This window comes from Euprymna scolopes, chromosome 28 (assembly GCF_053919585.1).
Source record: "Euprymna scolopes isolate OS-2025 chromosome 28, ASM5391958v1, whole genome shotgun sequence".
NCBI lineage: Eukaryota > Metazoa > Mollusca > Cephalopoda > Sepiida > Sepiolidae > Euprymna > Euprymna scolopes.
The window spans coordinates 13,476,204-13,498,527 of record NC_136509.1 but is presented as its reverse complement, the minus strand read 5'-3'; the positions used below and the strand labels follow the sequence as shown (position 1 = coordinate 13,498,527).

The 22,324-nt window shown below is 35.7% G+C and overlaps 1 protein-coding gene across 6 annotated transcripts in view; it reads right to left on the bottom strand.

Annotated features, from left to right (window-relative positions):
- The window catches only part of LOC145249474 (protein FAM13A-like), a 388,341-nt gene that overhangs the window by 105,968 nt on the left and 260,049 nt on the right, over positions 1-22,324 (bottom strand). For all 6 annotated transcript variants that reach the window (XM_080111053.1, XM_080111056.1, XM_080111054.1 and 3 more), the window contains one exon: positions 4,973-5,062. In XM_080111053.1, the coding sequence (XP_079967179.1) occupies positions 4,973-5,062 (90 nt within the window). The remainder of the gene's footprint in view (positions 1-4,972; positions 5,063-22,324) is intronic.

Below are 22,324 nucleotides of genomic sequence, written 5' to 3'. Positions count from 1 at the left end.
AACAAATGATGGACTTGATCATTTCTTTTTTTTGCATGGTGCAGAACTCAAATTTAAATATGTTAAGGTCTTGGGGACATTTGGGGCTAAATGGGGGTGGGAACAAATGATGGACTTGATCATTTCTTTTTTTTGCATGGTGCAGAACTCAAATTTAAATATGTTAAGGTCTTGGGGACATTTGGGGCTAAATGGGGGTGGGAACAAATGATGGACTTGATCATTTCTTTTTTTTGCATGGTGCAGAACTCAAATTTAAATATGTTAAGGTCTTGGGGACATTTGGGGCTAAATGGGGGTGGGAACAAATGATGGACTTGATCATTTCTTTTTTTTGCATGGTGCAGAACTCAAATTTAAATATGTTAAGGTCTAAAACTGCACTGTTTGTTCATTTTCACCAGGATTTGAGGCGCCTAGGGGACTTTTGGGGCTAAATGTGGGGGGGGGGGGCTTTTCTTATGCGTCGCTCACTGTGCACTCCTGGGGGACCATACATGCTTCACTTGTTCAATCTTATTTTCTATATACTTTTATATTTTACTGTGGGGGATGGATTTACTCCTTATCAACTGGAGCTCCCTCTATCTGTGAAGGAATGCCAATCGGACTATGCCGGTATTTGAGTGCTTATTTTAGAGTTGATTTTTGAAACAAATGACTGAAATACCTTTTGAAAAAAAAAAAAAAAGGGGGGGGGGGACTAAAAATGGAAACAACTAAGGCAAAACAAAAACTGATTTTATGCTTTTGCAATAGAAAAAATTGCTCAACTGAGCTTCAATTTTACGCCCCTCCCCCAATCTGATCAAACACTCATCTAACTACAATCACTGTCAACAATTTCCCCTACTCTCTACCTGTGTCTAAACACAAATTTCATGAACAAAGTTTCTTTCCTAAACTGCCCACTTCTGGAACTTCATACAACAGGACTGCTTTCCAGTTGATCCTTTTCAAGTCCAATGTAAACAAGTTCTTTTTGCGCCATCCTCTTAAATAATTAAATTTCACCACTACTGATCATTACAGTGTTGTCTCACGAACCAGCTGACACTTATTGATCCTTATCATTGAGTGGGCTTCAGGCCTTAATCCCATATAAATATTTTAGATGCCTATATTATTTAAACTTTTATACTATGGATGAGTTTATAAGAGATATGTGTGCAGTATGATGATGTTGAGGGTTGAAGATATGTGTTGCATGGAGAAAGAAACGATATGAGAATGACATAATAGATGAGAGTCTTAAAGATAGGCATAGATCTAATGACCTCAGAGGAAAATTAAATCTGGACAGCATAGGAAGATACATGCAAAACAGATTATTTTGTTAGTCTGATCACATTAAAAGAAGGGATAAAAATTATTAGGTTAGTACAAATAGAACTATAGAGGTAGCGAAGCTAGTTGGTAAAGAAAAAAATAGATGGGATGAAATAAGGATAGATCTGAAAAAGAGATAAATGCACAAATAGCTTGTTCTTCCCTCCTCTCCTCCCAATTAACCTTCCAAACTAAATGACAGTCACTCTGCAGGGCTCTATAGACAAATGTATCTTTAGTTGACCTTTGACAACTACATATTTTCGTTTACTAGCCAACCGTAAAAATTACTAGCCAAAATCATGTGATTTTTGGAATATGACATCTTCGTTCCGTGCCAAGTACATACATCATAAAGATTTTTAAAAATATTTATTTATTTATTTTTTTTAAATTAAGTGCAATTCTAAATATGCACCAAATTTTATGTTGATATTTGAAAATATAAACCTTTGAATTTCTCCAGATGTTTTTTTTAAACAGTCTTCATTAAAAAAGTTTTTTATTGTTTAAATAATTTGACTTTGATCATTTTATTAAAATAAATAAATATAAAAAAAAAAAAAAAAAAACAAGGATTAAAAAGACATTTTTCACTCAGAAATGAATTTTGGAAGATTGTTGGTGAAGAAACAGTTACGAAAAAGTAAGTGTTTTCTTATTTCTAGTCACCACTTTAGAAAAAAAAAAAAAAAATCAATCGCAAATGCGATTGTTTCAGTCGCAACGTAAAGCCCTGCTCTGTAGTTTAGTATCAATAATTTTGAAGAGTTCTTTTAATAAAATAAAAAATATCATCTACACCTAAAGAAAACTTTGTTTTACTTATCTTTTTCTTGTCGAATACATCTAATATATTTTTTTTATTACTCTATAACGCAGATAAGAACAGTAGAAAGTGAACCTTGAGTTTACTTTCGACAGTCTCATAACTCTTGCTTCCTTTTATTTTATCCTTTAGTCCTCACATTCCATGAGTGATGTTTCTGACAAAGGAGGAAGAATTGCTGATTTTTAGGTAAGAATTTATCCATTTAACACTTGGTTAATTTTTGACCTTGGCATAGTTTTAACTCCTTACATCAAGTGGTTTCATGCCTTGTTTGGAGTAATTTCTATTAAAATAATATTTTTTTTAAGCATTTTTCTATTTTCGAACTTATATGAAATAAGGAGCAGTTCAAAAAATTCACTACAGGACGGAACGATAAAAATTGTCGCACTAGAAAAGACATGATTCAATTTGCGTTTGATGAAAACCAGTTTTCGTTTTTGTTGCAGACCATCTACTAGTTGGCCAGTTGTGTTCAAATCCCAAGAGCGATAGAAGCCTTCTATCATGTCTGAAAGTGACAAAATGTTCAACAAGCGAGATTAGAGATGCACCGCTGTACAACTCATGCTCTCTACCAATCCAAATTATGACAACAGAACCATTGCCAGCACCCTCAAAATGCATCACGGGATTGCCACGAATAACAGGGATATGCCTAGGGTGATGAAAACAAAGTTTCCAGCCACAGACATAGTTTTTGGTGGGGTTTTAAGTGAGGGCCACATCATGCCACCTCACATCTTTGAAGTCGGCTTGAAAGTCAACACCAAAATGTACCTGGATGTGCTGAAGAGTGTAGTGATCCTCTGGTGCAGTCAGGTGGCCACTAGCAGACTCTGGGTATGGCAGCATGACTCGGTACTGGCCCACAAGTTCAAAGAAACCCAGGCTTGGCTTCAGAAGGAGTGCTACGACTTTTTACCTTTCTCTGACTGCCCCCCTCCTCCATCAACCTGAACTTGCTGGACTAATTCGTTTTGTCATATGTTGAGAACATCACCAACATGACCTCCCACAACACCAAAGCCAGCCTTAATCACTGCCATCAACCGAGTATTCGCCAAGCTGTATCGCGGCAGTGATTGAGGATGAAGGCAGCTACGTTGAATAGATGTCAGCTCTACTACATAATCAAGTTACAAAAGTTTTAAAATAAAGCTGTAATGTTTTTTTAAAGTGACAATTTTATTGTTTCACCCTCTAGAAAGCCTGGAAAACAACCACAAGTTTACGTGCAGAAGATGGAAATCTCTGGTCCGTTTTCACTTATCTGATGGTCCAATCTGATTATTACCCAAGAAAGAAAGATTTTGTTACTTCAACTCTTAATCCCTTTCCCCTTAATCTCAGCTCAAGTGTTCCTCTCTCTCCGTTGTTTACAATAAAAGTAGGTTAATCAAATCAAAACAGATCAGATTTCGGGAATCAGTTATCAAAAAGTTTGTTTTTTTAATTCCAAAAATGAGTAATAAATAATCCCAAGATTAAAGAGGCAGCCTTCTTAAGAAAATTTGTAAACCGAAAATACAGAGAAATTTAAAAAAAAAACAAAAAAACAAAAACAATTACTTAGCAGCAATTTTTTTACCCTTATTTAAATTTTAATTTTCTCATGAGTCAAGCATTAGATGATAAATGTTACGTGGTTGACACCTAAATACTGTTGATAATGATTTGACAGGAATATTCTTTGAGATAAAGTATGGATATGGTTTGCATATTACAATACGATATATGATATGATTTATTGTATTAGTAGAATCTTGGCTAGAATCGCATACGGGAAATCAATAGCAAGTTGGTTTGTCATGTAGGAAAGCGTTGAAGTTGAATTTCAGCTGCAGCCTTGACTTTTAGTGAAGATAGTCATGACTGTCATGACTCTTAGATCATGCAGAAAAAATTCATTGGTAAGAAAATTCATCTTCATTCAGTAAATAAAATATAAAGTTTAAAGAGTTGTTTTCTTTCAGAAAAAAAATAAAAAGGACCAAAACAAAACAGCTTAAACAATAGCTCTAGAAAAGTGGATAACATCGTCGCAGCAAACAGTTCTTAATGACATCACTATGCATAGTAGTTAATAATAATAATAATAAATTATCCTATGTTATAGGCATTTTCTGGAAGAAGAATCTTAATTCATAATCCATTTACTACTAATACTATTGATACAGATGTATTTAACCGCGCTCTCCCCGCACCGGCTATTTTTAACTGCGCACTCCCCGCACCAGCTAATTTTAACTGCGCTCTCCCCGCACCAGCTATTTTAATCACATGTCTATATAAAATATTTAGCATCATAAAAGAGACAGAAAACTTATGTCTGTTTCTTGTACAAGAGAAATATGTCAGTTGTTGCACTTTATAGAATAACTATTGAATAATCAAGTCCAGAACCGATTTACCTGCATGTTATGTCAGTTTTTACCCCTGGGATCAATTTTGAAATTTACATCTGGTTGGGAATCATTGCTCTTGAGAAATAAAAGAGTTGCTTAACTGAAATGCTTATGATCAAGCAAACATTCACGCAAAATGCAGTAAATGGTCTTACTGCTTGGGCCATTTGATAAATCCAACGTTTTCATTACTGGCAGAATTAATAGAAAAAAACTAACGGTGGGGTATAGCTTTTGGTCAAGGAAAATGTAAAATGAGTTGAGTTTTTTTAAGTGAGGGAGGGGGGGGGGGCATATGGAAATGTTTAAAGGGCAGAAATTCCAGGCATTATGCATGGAATTTTTTATTTTATTTACAAACAACAGCAACAAAAAAAAAAAAAATGCTAATTGCCATTCTTACCTTTCTTGGAGATGTCATGGTTTTCTTCTCTTCTCCTTTAGGTGGTGGAGGGCGAGAGGGTGGTGCACTACTGCTTGATTTGGGCCTTCTCTGGAAGGTGAAAAACATTCACTCTTTATAAAAAGATCCACAAAATTCTCGATGTCTTCATTTAATAAAATCTGTTCATACATAAATAAATTTTTTTTTTTTTTTTTTACATAGGCATCACCACTTATCAAGGCCCAGAGACCACTCGAGGAATAAGGGTTAAGAGTGTACAGTAGTCAATTGAACAATATAGTAATTGTTAGTAATAGAAATTAGGTAAATTTGGTAACTTAAGTGGAACAGCTCATCAAGAACTTGTTTATGTTGGACTTGAAGACAACGAGATTGTAGTCAGCTGGAAAGCAAGAGAACGGAAGGCAGTTCCACAGGCGTGCAGTTCTAAGAAAGAAGCTTTTTCCATGGAATCTACGTTTAGGTTTAGGCACAGATAAAGTGTAGGGGGAATTATTGATAGTGTTTTCAGCTAGATGAGCGTTTCTTGTGAAAGTTTGGCGAGGGGGAGGGGGGGGCCACAGATTGAAGCTCAATCGAGCATTTGCCATGAAAATAACGATAAAGCAGAGACAACTCGCAATATCTTCTGTGAGAAAGAGGTTGCAGGGAAGAGAAAAGGACATCTCCTACGAGGCTATGAACTCTATCAAGGCACGACAAGTTCTTTCTAGCAGCTCCTGCCCAAATGTGGCAACAGTACTCCATCCTTGGACGTACCTGGCTCTTATATAAATAGAGAATTGCATCAGCAGTGAGATATCTACTGAATTGATAGAAGGATCCCACCACTTTTCCAGCGGCCTTGGCAACAGATTTAATGTACGTGTTCCATTTCAGATCAGGAGTAAAGGTCAAGCCCAGAAGCTTATCAAAACATGAGGCCTCCCCAAGACGAGAGCCATTCATTTCACTTGATGCCAGATGGGGATCAGAATCTATTCATTCATAAATAAAAATATCTATTCATACATAAATAAAATCTATTTATACATAAAAGTAATCATCTGTTTGGCTGACTAAACCCAGAAAGTACTGTATAGATTTCAACCAAACTTGGCATGCAGATAGGTTATCTAAAGTTGAACTAAATCAACCTTTAAGGTTTGAAGGTCAACAAAAAATTCAAAGCCAAATCACATAAGAAAGGGTGATATGCTAAGAAGTTTTTATAAAATGCAAAAATGTAAAACGGATGTAAAATTTGAAAGACCCATCCAGATCAGCCTCAATTTGATGACAAGCCTATGATGGATGAAAGTTTTAATTAGGAAAATAAACATGTCACAAAATGATATTTAAATATCTTCATGATGTGATTTTAGACGATTAGAAAAAAAAAAAAAAAAATGATTAAAGAATTGTTCTAAACTTTCAAATTTGAAAGTTTTGCTCCTGAACAATATACCAGTTTTCTTTACTAAAAAGATTTGTTATTCAAATATATTGCAAAATCTTTTTCTTTATGAATTTTAAAAAGTATCTTATAAAATGATGGGCAATTTTTTTTTTTTTAATAGACATCACTCCAAACAAAGCATGAAGCCATTTGATGTAAGGAGTTAAAAAAAAAAAAAAAAAAAAAAAAAACACTTCAAGGTCAAAAACTAGACAATAAGTGTGAGATGGGTACATTCCGACCCAGAACACAGCAATTCTTCCCCCTTTGTCAGAAACGTTGTTAATGAAATATAAGGACTAAAAATAAAAGAAAAGTTATGCTGAAAGTAAAATTCAAGATCCACTCACTACTCTGCTTAAATGACTTTAATTTCGTACAAAATGATTCCTTTAAATGACATTAAATCGATTACAAACTTCTTAAAAAAAAATGTGGCTTGTGATAACAGTATATTCCACACCTAATTCATGATTTTTGTCTTTTCATAATCTATAATCAGAAGTAACTCTACATGGCATAATCACGTTAACACACCGGTTCTCGCTAGATCACCAAAGTTAAGCAACATTAAGCCTGATCAGTACTGGATGGGTGACCAATTTGTAAATACCAGGCACTATATGTAGGTGGACAACGACACCTCCCTGCAAGAGCTGCAAAAACCTACCATTGTCATCTCCCCTAACAGGGATAAACATGCGATTGGGAACCGCTTGTGAATTTCATAGTCCCATGAAACTTCTTCCTTTGAAGGAAGCCGGTTAAAGCTGCATTGGAATTTTATTTTATTTCTACATTGTTAGTGAAAAAAAAAAAAAAAAAAAGTAGAAACCGAATTTATAGCTAAAGTATTACATCTTACAATGAATTTCAATATAAATATATTAAAAAAATTAGATTTGCTTCTTGTGCAGAATTTCCTATGTATTAAAAAATAAAATTTATATGGTGTATTGATGAAGTGAAAGTATATGCCCAAAATTATGTAAATTAATCAAGTAGTTTATTTTTACAGAAAATTAGATTTGAAAGTATCTGAAGAGTGACGATCTTGCCATTTTGAAAAAGAAAAAAAAGAGATAACTCAATAATTACTCCTATTTACTAGATCTATGTTGAAATGCCTACAAATTCCCATTAATTGCTTAAAAATGATTTTCTTGATAAAAAATAAAACTACTTGATTAATTATTTAAGTAATTTTTGGAATATGACGTTTTCATTTTGTCACTTGTCAGATTTTTTTGTTCTTTAATATAGAATGAATTCTGAACAAAACCTTAAATTTTAACATATTGGAGATATTTTGAGAAGGATGGCTCCAAGAGTAAATGTGGTATTGTGGTGACTGCAATGATTTTAGCTAAGAGTGAACGAGACAAAGTAGGATAAACAGAGGATTACCAACAACATCCATTTCCCATACTTTTTTTATAATTTTTGAAAATAAATAATTCAAAGTCAGTGTATAAAAAATTCCTAGGCTGAGACAATCTCTGTCCTATTGCTGAAACGTAGCATCATTGTATCCATTTTACAAGTATTTTAATTGCAAGTGCTCTGATGAACTTAAAGCACTAGTATCCCCTCGACGACAATGGAATTACCTCCCGGGTCTCTGCTTCTTTGACCGTACTGACATGCAGAAATTCAAGTGTAATATAAACAGACATCTCACTGCCCAATTCCCTAAATAATATCCCTGCAAATATGGTCCCAAATAGTAGCCCCTCATGACTAAGCTAAGTGGCTCAGTGCCTTGTTCGGGATGGAATAAAAAAGAACAACAAAAACAAAAGTGTAACTTTAGTGCCAATTCAGAATGCCTCATTTTGATAAGCTGGATAAATCCAACTGAAGATCTTACTTTGCCCTCGTGGGGAGGCAAGTAAATAGGAATTTTTTGTATAGACACATTCATTTCTGTTCAGAAAAATGTAATAGGAATATCCAGTTCGATATATAAGGAAGTTATCCCCCCCCCCCGGCCCAAAGGTTGTGGTGTAATCCCCCACCACCACCAAAAAAAAAGAAAGTGTAATAATATATAAAAAGATCCCCTTAAGAATAAACTAGAAACAATTTTGATTAGCAAAAAGAAAAAGAGAAAAATCACCTCAAAAACACATTAGCACTTCTTTTCCACGAGTAAATGAAAGTTTAAATGCATTCACCTTCAAGCAAGATCGGCAAGGACTTGAGTTTTATTTTTAAACGTAATCTCACTAGAGATACAGAAAATATTTCGGTAGTCAAGATCAAAAATAAATGCATCAATCTACGTCTTGTCGATACAAACATTCGAGTTTACGTTGCCAAAATACAAAATAAAAGATAAAATCCTTTTTAGTATTTAGATTTTTAAGACTACTGTTCTCATCTTGAGTGTTATTTTCATGCTTTTGTCAGTGTAACCTATGACCTTCTTCAGGTGTATCTTGTTGACCTCTGGAATCTGCACTCTGTATGAGAACAGTAGTCTGAAGAATCCAATCTGAACAATCAATCCTCATCTCAAAAATTCAAAATAAAATAATCCTGGTTCTTTGAGATGTGGATCGATTATTCATATTGTTCAGATTCTACAAACTATTATCCGAAATGAGAACTGCAGTACAAAACTAACTTTTAGTACGAAGTGGAATTATAAAATTGTTGCAAAAAAAAAAAAAAAAAAAAAAAGACATGAATCCATTTGTTTGATGAAAACCAGTTTTTTTTTTTGTTTTTTTTTATTGCAGACCACATCTAATAGTTGGTCAGTTGTGTACAAATCCTATGAGTAATAGGAGCCTTCTATCACGTTTGAAAGTGCCACAATGTTCAACGAGCGAGATCAGAGATGTAGCACTGTACAACTCATGCTCTCTACCAATCCAAGTTATGACAATAGAACCATTTGCGGCACATTCAAAATGCATCACTGGATTGCCATGAATAATAGGGACGTGCCCAAGGTAATGAAAACAAAGTTTCTGGCAACAGTTATGGTTTTTGGTGTGGTTTCAAGTAAAGACCACATCATGCCGCCTCACATCTTTGAAGCTGGCTTGAAGGTCAACACCAGAGTGTACCTAGATGTGCTGAAGAGTGTGGTTATCTCCTGGTGCAATCAGGTGGCCAATGGAAGACCCTAAGTATGGCAGCAGGAATGTGCCGGCCAACAATTACAAAGAAACCCAGGCTTGGCTTCAGAAGGAGTGGTATGATTTTGTACCCTTCTCTCACTGGACTCCTCTCCTGCCGTGACCTGAACCCGCTGGCCTACGTCGTTTGGTCATATGTCAAGAACATCACCAACATAACCTCCCACAACACTAAAACCAGCCTGATCGCTGCCATTCACCAAGTACTCGCTGAGCTTCTGCCGATGCTTGTGGAGAAGGCATGCTCCCAGTTTCAGACCTGTATCAAGGCAGTGATTGAGGCTGAAGGTGGTTACATTGAATAAATGTCAGCTCTACTACATAATCAAGTTACCTGAATTGATTTTTTCAATAAAAGATTTAAAATAAAACTGTAGTGTTGTTTAATTTAAGGTGACAAATTTATCGTTACACCCTGTACACTTTTTTGTTAACTATACCATCGTATTTGTCGTGATTATTATTAGCCTGCACGGATACTATATTTTTTTTAATCTATTCAGATTAAATAAGTATATATTTTTATATATATATATATATATATATATATATATATATATATATATATAACTACTTAATTTACTCACATAAAACTAATATACGAAAGTATAGATTTATGCATAAACTTATTTACTTCAAAAGTGCTCAATACATATGTAGAGCTAGTTAGTAATTTATAAAATATATATGGCGATTAAGCTACACTGAATATTCGGCATTTCATCCACTCTAGAACTCCTCAGGCTTTATATATATATATATATATATATATATATATACATATATTTACACACACACACACACACACACACTAGTAGGCCGCCTAGTGTCGGCTGATTGTAAAATATTCTTAAATATGATATTTTAATTCATAGAGATTTCATATTTATTATTATAGAGCAAGTTTTTTTTTTTTTTTTTTTTTACATGGGGGTCACCACTTATCAAGGCCCGAAGGCCACTCAGGGATAAGGGTTATTGTGTGTACAGTAATCAATGAGATAGTATCGTAGTAATCATTAGTATTGGGGGTTTTGATAGTGTCTTACTTAAGGGGGGGGTTGTCAGGAGGTTGTTTATGCTGGACTTGAAGACGTCCAAGTTGTTGTCAGGTGGGAAACAGGCAAGCGGCAGAGAGTTCCACTGGCGTGCAGTTCTAAGAAAGAAGCTTTGCTCATGAAATCTACATTTGGATTTAGGCACAGATAAAGATTGGGGAAAATTATTGACAGTAGTTTCAGCCAGACGGGTGTTTCTTGTGAAAGATTGGCGAGGGGGGACGAGGGATTGGAGCTCAGACGAGCACTTGCCATGGAAATAACGATAAAGCAAAGATATGCTCGCAACATCTCTTCTGTGGAAGAGAGGTTTCAAGGAAGAGAAAAAGGCATCCCCCACTAAGCCACGAAGTCTATTTTGTACTCTGTCAAGGCAGGATAGGCTGTTTTTAGCAGCTCCTGCCCAGATGTGGCAGCAGTACTCCATCCTTGGACATACTTGGCTTTTATACAGATAGAGAATTGCATCAGTAGTTCTCTATTGATATTTCTATTATACCCAATAGTAATGATTTCATAAGTGAACATATAAATAACTTGGGTGCCATCAGCTGGAATCGAAATCAAAATTTTCAGCGCTCCAGATTTAGCTGCTATCAAGCACTAAAGCTTTCATCTGAGCTGTTGCCAGATGGATAAAAAAAGGCTAAAAATTAAGCGACTTCAAGCTAAAAATGTATATAAGTTAGTTGATTTACTCCTGCCAAGGCTGACTATTTGTTTTTTTCAATTTTGACTCCTTAACAGCTAAAAACCAAATCGAAAGCATTCCTGGGGTCCAAATACCCTATATATCCAGTTTCAACACTGTAAACCAAATATTCAAAGGAGTTTGGTAAAGAAGCTTCATGTACACACACAGAAAAGGTGATATATATATATATATATATATATATATATATATATATATAACAGGTTCATGTGCTAGAACATTACCACCCAAAATTTGATGCAATTATGCACAATGTAGAAACTACGTATAAAAAGAATTAAGCATAATTATTAAATAAAAACCAATCTAATAAGAAATAAAAATGAATAATTAATGAACACTCGTTTTTCACAGGAATATGCAAATTAGTTAACCTTCATGAAGTCGTTTGCATATTCATGGCCGAGTATATTAAGTTCATTTTAACAATTTTTTAATAAAAAAAAGTAGGTTTTCAATATCAATGCCAGAGTGAGAAAAACTCAACTCTATAGATATATAAAGATATAGGAAAGGAAGAGAAATTTTACAAAGATATTAATGAAGACATGAGCTATTTAAGCTATGAAAATAGATGGGGGGAAAATTGGTTACAACACTTAAGAGAGGTGGCGGTGATGAAGTGGCTAAAAAGGCAGATTGAGGACCTCGACATGCCAAGTTCGAAAACAATACCACATTGATGCATACAAATTTACTTTAAGACTTTTAGTATGCCTCTGGGTTTAATTAATCCCATTTTAAAACTTAAATTGGATAGAAGCAACCATAAATAATTAAAAAGAATATAAATATTTGAAAGATAGCATGCAATTTGAGGATTCACGCAAATAAACAAGATTTCTTTACCAAAAGAGAAAATAATCAAACAATTTGTTGATAAACGTAATTCATGTATTTTAAAATGATATTCATTTCATTTATGATTAGCATATAAAGAACATATTGCACAGATAATATAGAAGTATTATCAGTTTATTTTTACATGGAAACAAAAAAGACACGCAAAATACAACTAAAAGCTGAATTATAAAATACTAACAAAGTCCCGGCCATAACATTTAATCTTGACCTTGAAAAATGGCGTGCACCATCCCTGGGAGGGGGACCATCAACATGCCAGGTTTGATCATGATTGGTTCAGTGATGTGAGCTGTAGGAGAGTATTCAAACATAAGCTATGACGACGTTTGACCTTAACCTTGAAAAATGGTGTGCATCATCCCTGGGAGGGGGACAATCATCATGCCAGGTTTGGTCATGATCGTTCCAGTGGTTTGGGCTGTAAGAGTTTTATACAAACACGCACAATACTTTGTATGTATATATATATATATATATATAAACAGGATTTATTCATATAACCTGAAAAGATGGTTATAACAAAAAGATTATATCAGGTCTGGCACTGATAACCGAGATTAACCCCAGTATCTGAGTTCGTGTTAGGCCTTTCCAATCACAGAATGCCCCCAAAAAGTTATTCTGATCACTCAGAATAACTTTTCTAAGACGTCAGTTTGGCCTGATCATCTACACATTTGATGAGGGATTCTGGTTATTCTGTTTCAACAAGAAATGTCCGTTGATCTAGGGAGACACGTGCGGCCCACGCCACGTTGTGATTGTTGTTGATTCGCAGGCAACAGGCCTCTTTCTGGTGAGGAGGTAGGCACTCCTCTCCTGATAGTTATTTTTCTGGAACCATCTAAAGTTGACCGTCTGGTCTGGTAGCAATGCAAACTCCTTCACAGAAACAAGAAGTAAAAATTCCAGTCGTTGGTTTTATTTTTTATAGCAAATAATATTAACAAAAACTATGACTACAAAATTCTAATATAATACCACTGTACCAAGATAAAGGTATAGGCAGTTGAAATTAAATCACTTCAGAGTTCAGTTAACACATGTCGCTTCTTCTGCGACCGGTAGCACTTATACTAATATAACACCACTGTAGGAGATAATTGTATAAGCAGTTGGAATTAAATCACTTCAGAGTCCACAGTTCAACAAGTGTAGCATCATCTGCAACCGACAGTGCTCTCACTTGGAGAACCATTCACCCATAATACTGAATTCAATTTTTGCCTATCGTAAAGCCGATAGGTGGAAAACTTCTAGCCACAATTATGTGAATCTGACTTTCTTTTCTTCCTATGTTGTCACCAGCAGTCTGCAAATGCAGGGATAGGGCAGGAGTCTTTGTTGCTGTGATATTAAGCAAGAGTATGGGCAGTGAGCATTTTCACCAACACAAATCTATTTTAGTTTGTGCAAAATACGATATGTGATGAAAATATTATTCAGAGGGAGAGGGAGAAAGAGTGAAAGAGAGGGAGAGGGGGAGAGAGTGAGAGGGAGGGAGAGAGAGAGAGATTGTCAGCAGTATTCCAATTTGGCATATTTTCCCAGCAGTCAGTGGCTGTTTGTTCAATTCGCCTTGATTCTACTGCTCAACTCCCTAAAAATCACTTGTGGATAAGCTTATATATATATTGGGGAGAGGGGGGGTGCTTCTCCCAACCCAAACTAGCCAATCAGGGGTCGTTACGACATCTCCCCTTCTCTTCTGATTGGCTCCATATATGCATAATCGCGTATCAAAGTAAATTTCCACTGAATTTGTTCCCACGCTGATCATTCTTAGTTGACCTCAGGGCCAGATACTGTTCCCAAAATTTAAAATACTTTTCATACTATCCTCTCGAAAGTAATTGTTTTCTTTGCAAAACAATATCATTATTAAATATTATCCATCCCAAATCTGTTAATTGAAGCTACTTTTCCTTAGTCTAGTTGCATCATCAAACAAATAAATGGAGTCAACAGGGCAATTGAGTGTTGCCCGGGATTGTTCATATAAGAAAAGTTCTAATTTAACTATTATAACCGTTATTAATGGAAAATTCGATCACCATAGGAGGTTGGGTCACATTCATGCTTTCAAGTAATATGCCAAAATATGCAAACATGTCAATCTTCCTAAAAGGGGCACTTAGCAAATATGTGAGGAGTAGAAAAACAAATGTTGAAATTAAAAAAAAAAAAGAAGCAGACGTGGACTTTTAAGTCACAACTTTTATATGAGTGTTCATATGGCTTAATCAACCATTAATTAATCACATAGTTGTGACAGGATCTGGGACTCCAAGTCTTAAAAATGCAATTCCGGCAATAATATTTGGAGCTTTCCTGCTGAGATTTTAAAAAGAATCTTAACTTAAAGTTACATGAATCAATGTTTAAAAGAAAAAAGTGAGGGTAAAAAAATGTTCAAATGGAATTTGAAATTTTGTTTTTCGTTCAGCATTTTTACAGAATAAATATTTTGAATAAAAATATGAAAGGATAAAGGAAATCTTTCAAAACTTTATCAATTCTTTTATACAAAGACTAGAATTGCACAAAATATCTAAAAATGAATAGTTTTTTTTTCTGCATTTTAAATATTTTTTTTTTTTTACATGGGGGTCACCACTTATCAAGACCCAGAAGCCACTCAGGGATAAGGGTTATTGTGTGTACAGTAATCAATGGGATAGTATCGTAGTAATAGTTAGTATCAGAGATTTGATAAAGTGTCATTACTTAAGGGGGCGGTTCATCAGGAATTTGTTTATGTTGGACTTGAAGACCTCCAAGTTGATGTCAGGAAGGAAACAGGCACGTGGCAGAGAGTTCCACAGGTGTGCAGTTCTAAGAAAGAAGCTTTGTTCATGGAATCTATGTTTTGATTTAGGCACAGATAAAGAATGGGGAAAATTATTGACAGTGGTTTCAGTTAGACGGGTGTTTTTCGAGAAAGATTGGCGAGGGAGGACCAGAGATTGGAGCTCAGACAAGCACTTGCCATGGAAATAACGATAAACAAAGATATGCTCGCAACATCTCTTCTGTGGGAGAAAGGTTGCAAGGAAGAGAAAAGGGCATCCCCCACTAAGCCACAAAGTCTGTTTTGTACTCCTACCCAGATGATATTTCAACATTTCTTCATTGCTTAGAGAATCGCAATAAGGTTCAATTGGATTGAAACTCACTGTAGACGATTTTATCAAGAATACCCATTAAACTAAACACAACCTCAATGAGAATTAACAATTCCATCCTGTATACTAAGCAAGAATACTTGGCACTGGCTGGGAACACAGATAAAATACAGTGGTTAAAAAGAAAGACATAGCATCTTTCTTTCTCATCTTTATATAGACATCCTCAGTCACATTACATTTTAAGAAACCTCCCCCCTTCTAGCAACTTGTTCAATAGATTAAAAAAAAAAAAAAAAAAAAAAAGAAGAAATGTCATCAGCAGCTGACTGATTGTTTAATCTAATTTTAGTCTTGTTGGAACGAGAATGAAAATTTTTTTTTTCTTACCTTTCTCTTACTAATTTAGTTCCTGGTTAGTCTATGACAATAAGTAGTAGAGTATTTTTTCTCCATGAAAAGCTAGGAGTCATCTAAAAACCACACAACTACATAACCACATCTAACTTTATTAAGATAGAAATTCTATAAGGCAATTGCATATTTTATGAAACAGATTAGCTGATACAATCATGACATACATTTTCTTTTGTAAATCAAAAATTATTTTTAAAATAAATTTAGAAACAAAAGTAAATTACGTTATCAAATATGCAAAGAAGCTATCGCCTTCTTAAGTTGACAAGATTAAAAGTTCATTAGAATGTTTAAACTTTCACTTCTTTCTGAACTCTGTGTGAATTTGATCTTATTTTTTAAGCGATATCTTTTGAGATAACATTCCAGGTTTCTTCCATTTGCAAATACAAAAGGTGAGAAGGGAAAAAAAAAAAAAAAAAAATCAAGGAATTGGGCAGGGGTGACATTTGTAAACAAGTATTTAAGATAAATTTATTGTATCAGATTTTGAAAATCAGACCTAAATTTGTCTGACACATGGCTACTTGATTCAAACCAAACACGAAAGATGAAATTTAATAGAAATAGGATCCACACTTGGCAACCGATTATTTTTTTGTTGTTGGTTTGAATGGAAGAATAAGGGAAGTTTTTTTTTTTTTTTTTTAAAATCATTGATATAATTTTTGAAGTAAAAAAAAAAAAAAAAAAAAATCACTTTAGTGGACAACACTTTTGTAACTAGAAAAAAATCTTTCATAGGAATACCTTTGCAAAAACATGGATTCTTTCAACAAATTTTTTTAAAGATCCCAAAAACTAAAAGATTTGGGGAAGAAAAATCTGAGGCAAAATTTCAATTTATGAAGTTCATATAAAAAAAGTGGGAATATTTTTTTGCCAACAAACACTCAAATAAAATTGTAAAAAAAAAAAAAAAAAAAAAAAAAGTAATAGCTTGCTATGAAAAAAACCCGGATTTAACTAATTGCCCCCCAAGATTTGCATATGAAAGGTTTTTTTTTTTCCTTCGTTGCCATTCTGTTTTTGACAATACATGTGCACATAATTCCAACTTCATTTTAGATTGTACTGCTTGGCTTTTGCCACAGTATAGAGCTTACCAAATCTACAATTACACTAAAACATTAGCACGTTAATAGCATAAAAAAAAAGTATTGATCTCTAAATTAGCATTACGAAGTCAGAAGGTATGAGGTGTGACTGCCTAGAATTTAAAAATATCCAAGCTAAAGTTCAGAATGAAATCACGCTTTTCTTTTAACGGTTAATTTAAAAAAAAAAAATCTTCTGAACGCTATTAAAAGTTAAATTCTTCACTAGTTTGCATTTTGGAGACGGAAGTGTTTTTGAGATAAGTGATTTCAATATTAATTCGCACTTTTTATTTTTAGATTCAAATATTAATAACTACATTTTATTTCAGTATTTAATTTATGTGTTTCTGTTGTATTAAATGCTAGCTTTTTTTCTCGTCCATAAATGTTTATCTACCAAGTTGATTGCAAAAATAGATTACGAATTTGTACTCATTCTTAGTTCGTGAGAGGGGAATCTATCACCATACTTTCCCTTAAACACGTCTGTTGGATTTTTATTAAGTACAATACTTAATAATTTTTTTTTTTTTTTTTTTAATGGAGAATAGAAAACGCATTGTGGATGCGTTATCGGCAGCTCCTGTTACTCTCGCTTCTTCTTATTTGTCCCTCAGTCCTCATTTTTTAATGAGTGATTTTTCTGACAAAGGGAGAAGAAAAAGCTGTTTTCTAGGTTGGCAGTATTTTGCGCGAACAGTTGGCAGAGATGGCGGAAATTTTCTGTTTCTATGTCTATCCTTGTAGCCATGTCACTAATAAGGGTGCTGGAGGTAAACGTTTTGTCTGGGCTGACGTTATCCGCCTGATAGTCAGGGACCTGAACCTTAGATTAACCACTAAGGAGGCTGTCCTATCAGCAGGTGCAAAGTACTGAGGCTGCTGTATTGCCATTTGGTGAATGGATTCTGGACCATGCAGTAGCTTCTGGTGGGGCCTCTCGATGCCATACTAGTCGGTAATTGTTACGGCTTTACCTTATCATTAGCTACAAAAAAAAAAAAAATTCTTTGTTTCTTTTTCTCTCTTAGTTTCCCCTCTCTGTCCTGTTCTAAGTAAATCTGACGACCTAGTCCACAAATTCCAAAATTTCATCATGACAAGTTTCAAGAAAAAATACACAATTAAACCCGGTTCTCCAACTTCCAACGTAGACCCCTACTACCATGTCTCCTTCACCAACATCAGGGGTCTACGTTCTAACCTTCCAGAGGTTGAAACCCAATTACAGGAGACTAAACCAGACCTTTTATTTTTAAGTGAAACTGGCATTAGACAGGCTATTTCCCTAGAAGAGTTTGCAATTACAGGATACTCTAACTTAACTTCTAAATCTGACCCCCAAGATCGCCATGGGCATGGAATATGTGCCTATATTAAAGATAGCTTTCCATGTGGTAGGGACATCTCCAGGGAAGATCCTAACTTACCCTATATGTGCTTCCGGGTTGCTTTAGCTCACACTACTGCATTTATATTTACTCTCTATCGCCCCCACAACAGCGGAGTTACTATCTTTCAAAGCATATCTGAGAAAATTGACCAAGTCCTATCTGCTAATCCTTCAGCTAACATTCACGTATGTGGAGACTTCAATGTTCACAACGCCGAATGGTTGACCCACTCAAACAAGACCGATGATGAGGGGAGGTTCCGTCATGATTTCTTCATTGCCTATGACCTCACTCAGATTGTTCAGGAACTCACGCGTGTGCCCGACAATGACGGCCAGTATGCGAGCCTACTAGACCTTTTTCTCACAACTTGCCCTGAACTATGTTCAGTTTCTGTTCTGTCACCTCTTAGATCTTCCGACCACTCTGTTGTATCAATTAAGATAAAAATGAAATGTAATAAGTCCCCAGACGTACCTCTCCATCGTACAGTATATCGATACACTAAGGCTGACTGGGATAGCTTCCGTACATTTATATCTGATCTACCTCTGCATTCCATGTTTAAAAAGGATGTGGTCCTCTATAGTATTAGACCTGACGGAATGGTTAATTGTAGGTATTGACCGTTTCATACCCTCTAAAAAGTTTCAGCAAAAACCTAACAGCCAGCCATGGTTCTCTCCAGAATGTGCTGCTGCCATTGCGCACAGAAATCACTTTTTCCACTGCTTCAAACGTAATAGATGTATGGAAACTAAAGCCACTTTCAGGACTGCCAGCAACCATTGTAAGAAAGTAATAAAGAACGCAAGAGAGTTGTATGCTCAGTCCGTCAAGTCCAAAGTAGCTGAGCAGCGGCTTGGTTCCCACCAGTTTTGGCAAATAGCAAACAGAATCCTGAACAGAAGCGTGTGCTCCATCCCAACTATTATCAATGGACCTGAGGTAATCTCATCAGCATCAGACAAAGCCAAACTCTTTGTCAAGAACTTTGCAGCTAATTCTACCCTTTGCGACCAAGGCCGCCAACCCCCAATATTTCCTCCTGTATCAGAAAACACGCTATGTGATATACGTATATCTGTACGTGATGTTGCCAAGCTAATCAAAAACCTTGATTCCAGTAAAGCAACTGGCCCTGACGGTATTCCAATTATAGTACTCAAAAAACTTCAACCTGAACTAGCGCCCATACTTACAAAACTGTTTAAATGTTGTCTTAAGGAGAATAGTTTCCCATCTCCCTGGAAAATTTCATCAGTATGCCCTGTATTTAAGAATTCAGGTGATCGCTCATCCCCCTCTCAGTACAGGCCAATAAGTCTCCTGTGCGTCATGAGTAAGTTGCTAGAATCTGTGTTAAATACAGAAGTAATCAACCATCTCAACAAAAATAACCTTCTTAGTGACACTCAATATGGTTTCCGTTCTGCTAGATCTACAGCAGATGTGCTTACAGTTATATCGCATAGGATTAGCAAATCTCTCGACGGTGGCAATCTTTCTAGGGCAATTGCTCTTGACATATCTAAAGCCTTTGATAGGGTATGGCATAAAGGTTTACTTCATAAGATCGCTAGCTATGGTATAGCTAGAAAAGTCTTCTTAATTATTAAATCATTTCTGTCTGATAGGTTCATAAGAGTAGTAGTTGAGGGGCAAAAATCAGAAGCTCACAGTATTAATGCCGGTGTCCCTCAGGGGTCCATCCTGGGCCCAACTCTTTTCCTGATCTACATTAATGATCTTCCAAATCACATCCTTACATCATTTGTAGACATTTATGCTGACGACACTACCATTTATGGTAGCACATCTAAGTCAGTAAACGACCAAGTTCTCTCCAATTCTCTCTCCTCTGATCTTGAGCATGTAGTACAATGGGGAAAGGAGTGGCTGATTACTTTTAATGCATCTAAAACCAAGCTTCTCTCTTTACATCATCAACATTCTGATCCACATCTGGCATCAATTGAAATGAATGGCTCTCGTCTTCAGGAGGCCTCAAGTTTTGACAAGCTTCTGGGCTTGACCATTACTCCTGATCTTAAATGGAACACGTACATCAAATCTGTTGCCAAGGCCGCTGGAAAAATGGTGGGATCTTTCTATCGATCCGGTAAATATCTCACTGCTGATGCTATTCTCTATATAAGAGCCAGGTACGTCCAAGGATGGAATACTGTTGCCACATCTGGGCAGGAGCTGCTAGAAACGACTTGTCTTGCCGTGATAGAGTTCAAAATAGACTTCGTAGCCTCGTAGGAGATGTCCTTTTCTCCTCCTTGCAACCTCTATCTCACAGAAGAGATGTTGCGAGTTTGTCTCTGATGTATCGTTATTTTCATGGAAAGTGTTTGACTGAGCTTCAATCTATGGTCCCCCCTCGCCAAACTTTCACAAGAAACACTCGTCTAGCTGTAAACACTATCAATAATTCCCCCCACTCTTTATCTGTGCCTAAACCTAAACGTAGATTCCATGAACAAAGCTTCTTTCTTAGAACTGCACGCCTGTGGAATTGTCTTCCGTTTTCCTGCTTTCCGGCTGACTACAATATGGTTGTCTTCAAGTCTAACGTAAATAAGTTCTTGATGAGCCGTTCCATATAAGTTATCAAATTTACCAAATTTTCATTACTAATGATTACTATATTGTCCAATTTCTACTGTACACTCTTTAACCCTTATCCTTGAGTGGCCTCTTGGCCTTGATAATGTGGTGATGCCTATGTAAAAAAAAAAAAAAAAAAAAAAAAAACCTAACTCATTTTAAAGTCAGTTGTGATTTTTTGCTGGAGTATAGGGTGGAACGATAAAATTGTCGCTCTAGAAAAGACAACACACTTCCATTTCCATTTGATGAAAACCGGTTTTCTTAATTTTGTTGCAGACCATCTACTAGTTGGCCAGTTGTGTACAAATCCCAAGAGTAATGGGAGCCGTCTATCATGTCTGAAAGCGACACAATGTTCAACAAGTGAGATCAGAGATGCCGCTGTACAATTCATGCTCTACCAGTCCAAGTTATGACAACAGAACCATTGTCAGCACTCTCAAAATGCATTGCTGGATTGCCACCAATAACAGGGATATGCCCGGGATGATAAAAACAAAGTTTCCAGCCACGGTTAAGGTCTTTGGTGCGGTTTCAAGTGAGGACCGCATCATGCAACCTCACATCTTCGAAATCGGCTTCAAAGTCAACACCAAGGTCCACTTGGATGTGCTGAAGAATGTGGTTATCTCTTGGTGCAATTAGGTGGCCACTGGAAGACCCTGGATATGGCAGCAGAACTCAGCGCCAGCCCACAAGTCTAAAGAGACCCAGGCTTGGCTTCAGAAGGAGTGCTATGACTTTGTACCCTTCTCTAACTGCCCCCCTCCTACCTCAACCCATTCAACTACTTCACTTGCTCATATGTCAAGAACATCACCAACATGACCTCCCACAACACCAAAACTAATCTCATTGCTGCCATTTACCAAGCTCCTGCGGCATTTATGGAAAAGGCATGCTCCTAGTTCCAGACTTGTATAGAGGTGGTAATTGAGGCTGAAGGCGGTTACATTGAATAGATGTCAGCTCTACTACATAAGTTACCTGAATCTATTTTTTCAATAAAAGTTTTAAAATAAAGCTGCAGTGTAGTTTTCTTTAGGGCAACAACTTTATCGTTCCACTCTGTAGAAAAAAAATTAAAATTAAAAAGAAGTTTTTCTAATAGACTCCTAATAATAACTCCTGATCCGCAGGATGAATACAATGCTTGATCCGTATAGTCATCGTTAGAAGAACACTTTTTCCTTTCAAAAGCGATTCATATACTAAAATTACTTTATAATTTGCAAGGTAATTTTTTTTTCTTTAATTACTGTGTTTAACCATGGACCGATAATGCAACAGTTTGGTCTGGTCATTTTGTTTAACGACATATCAACCAATTTTAGATTATTTAATGCTGAATTCAGTAATTTTGGAAAAAGTAACTATGCGTCAAGTTCTTTAAATCTTGAAATATTTTTGTTTTACGGCATATCAACCATTGGCAGGTTATTTAATGCCAAATCCAGTAATTTTAGAGAAAAA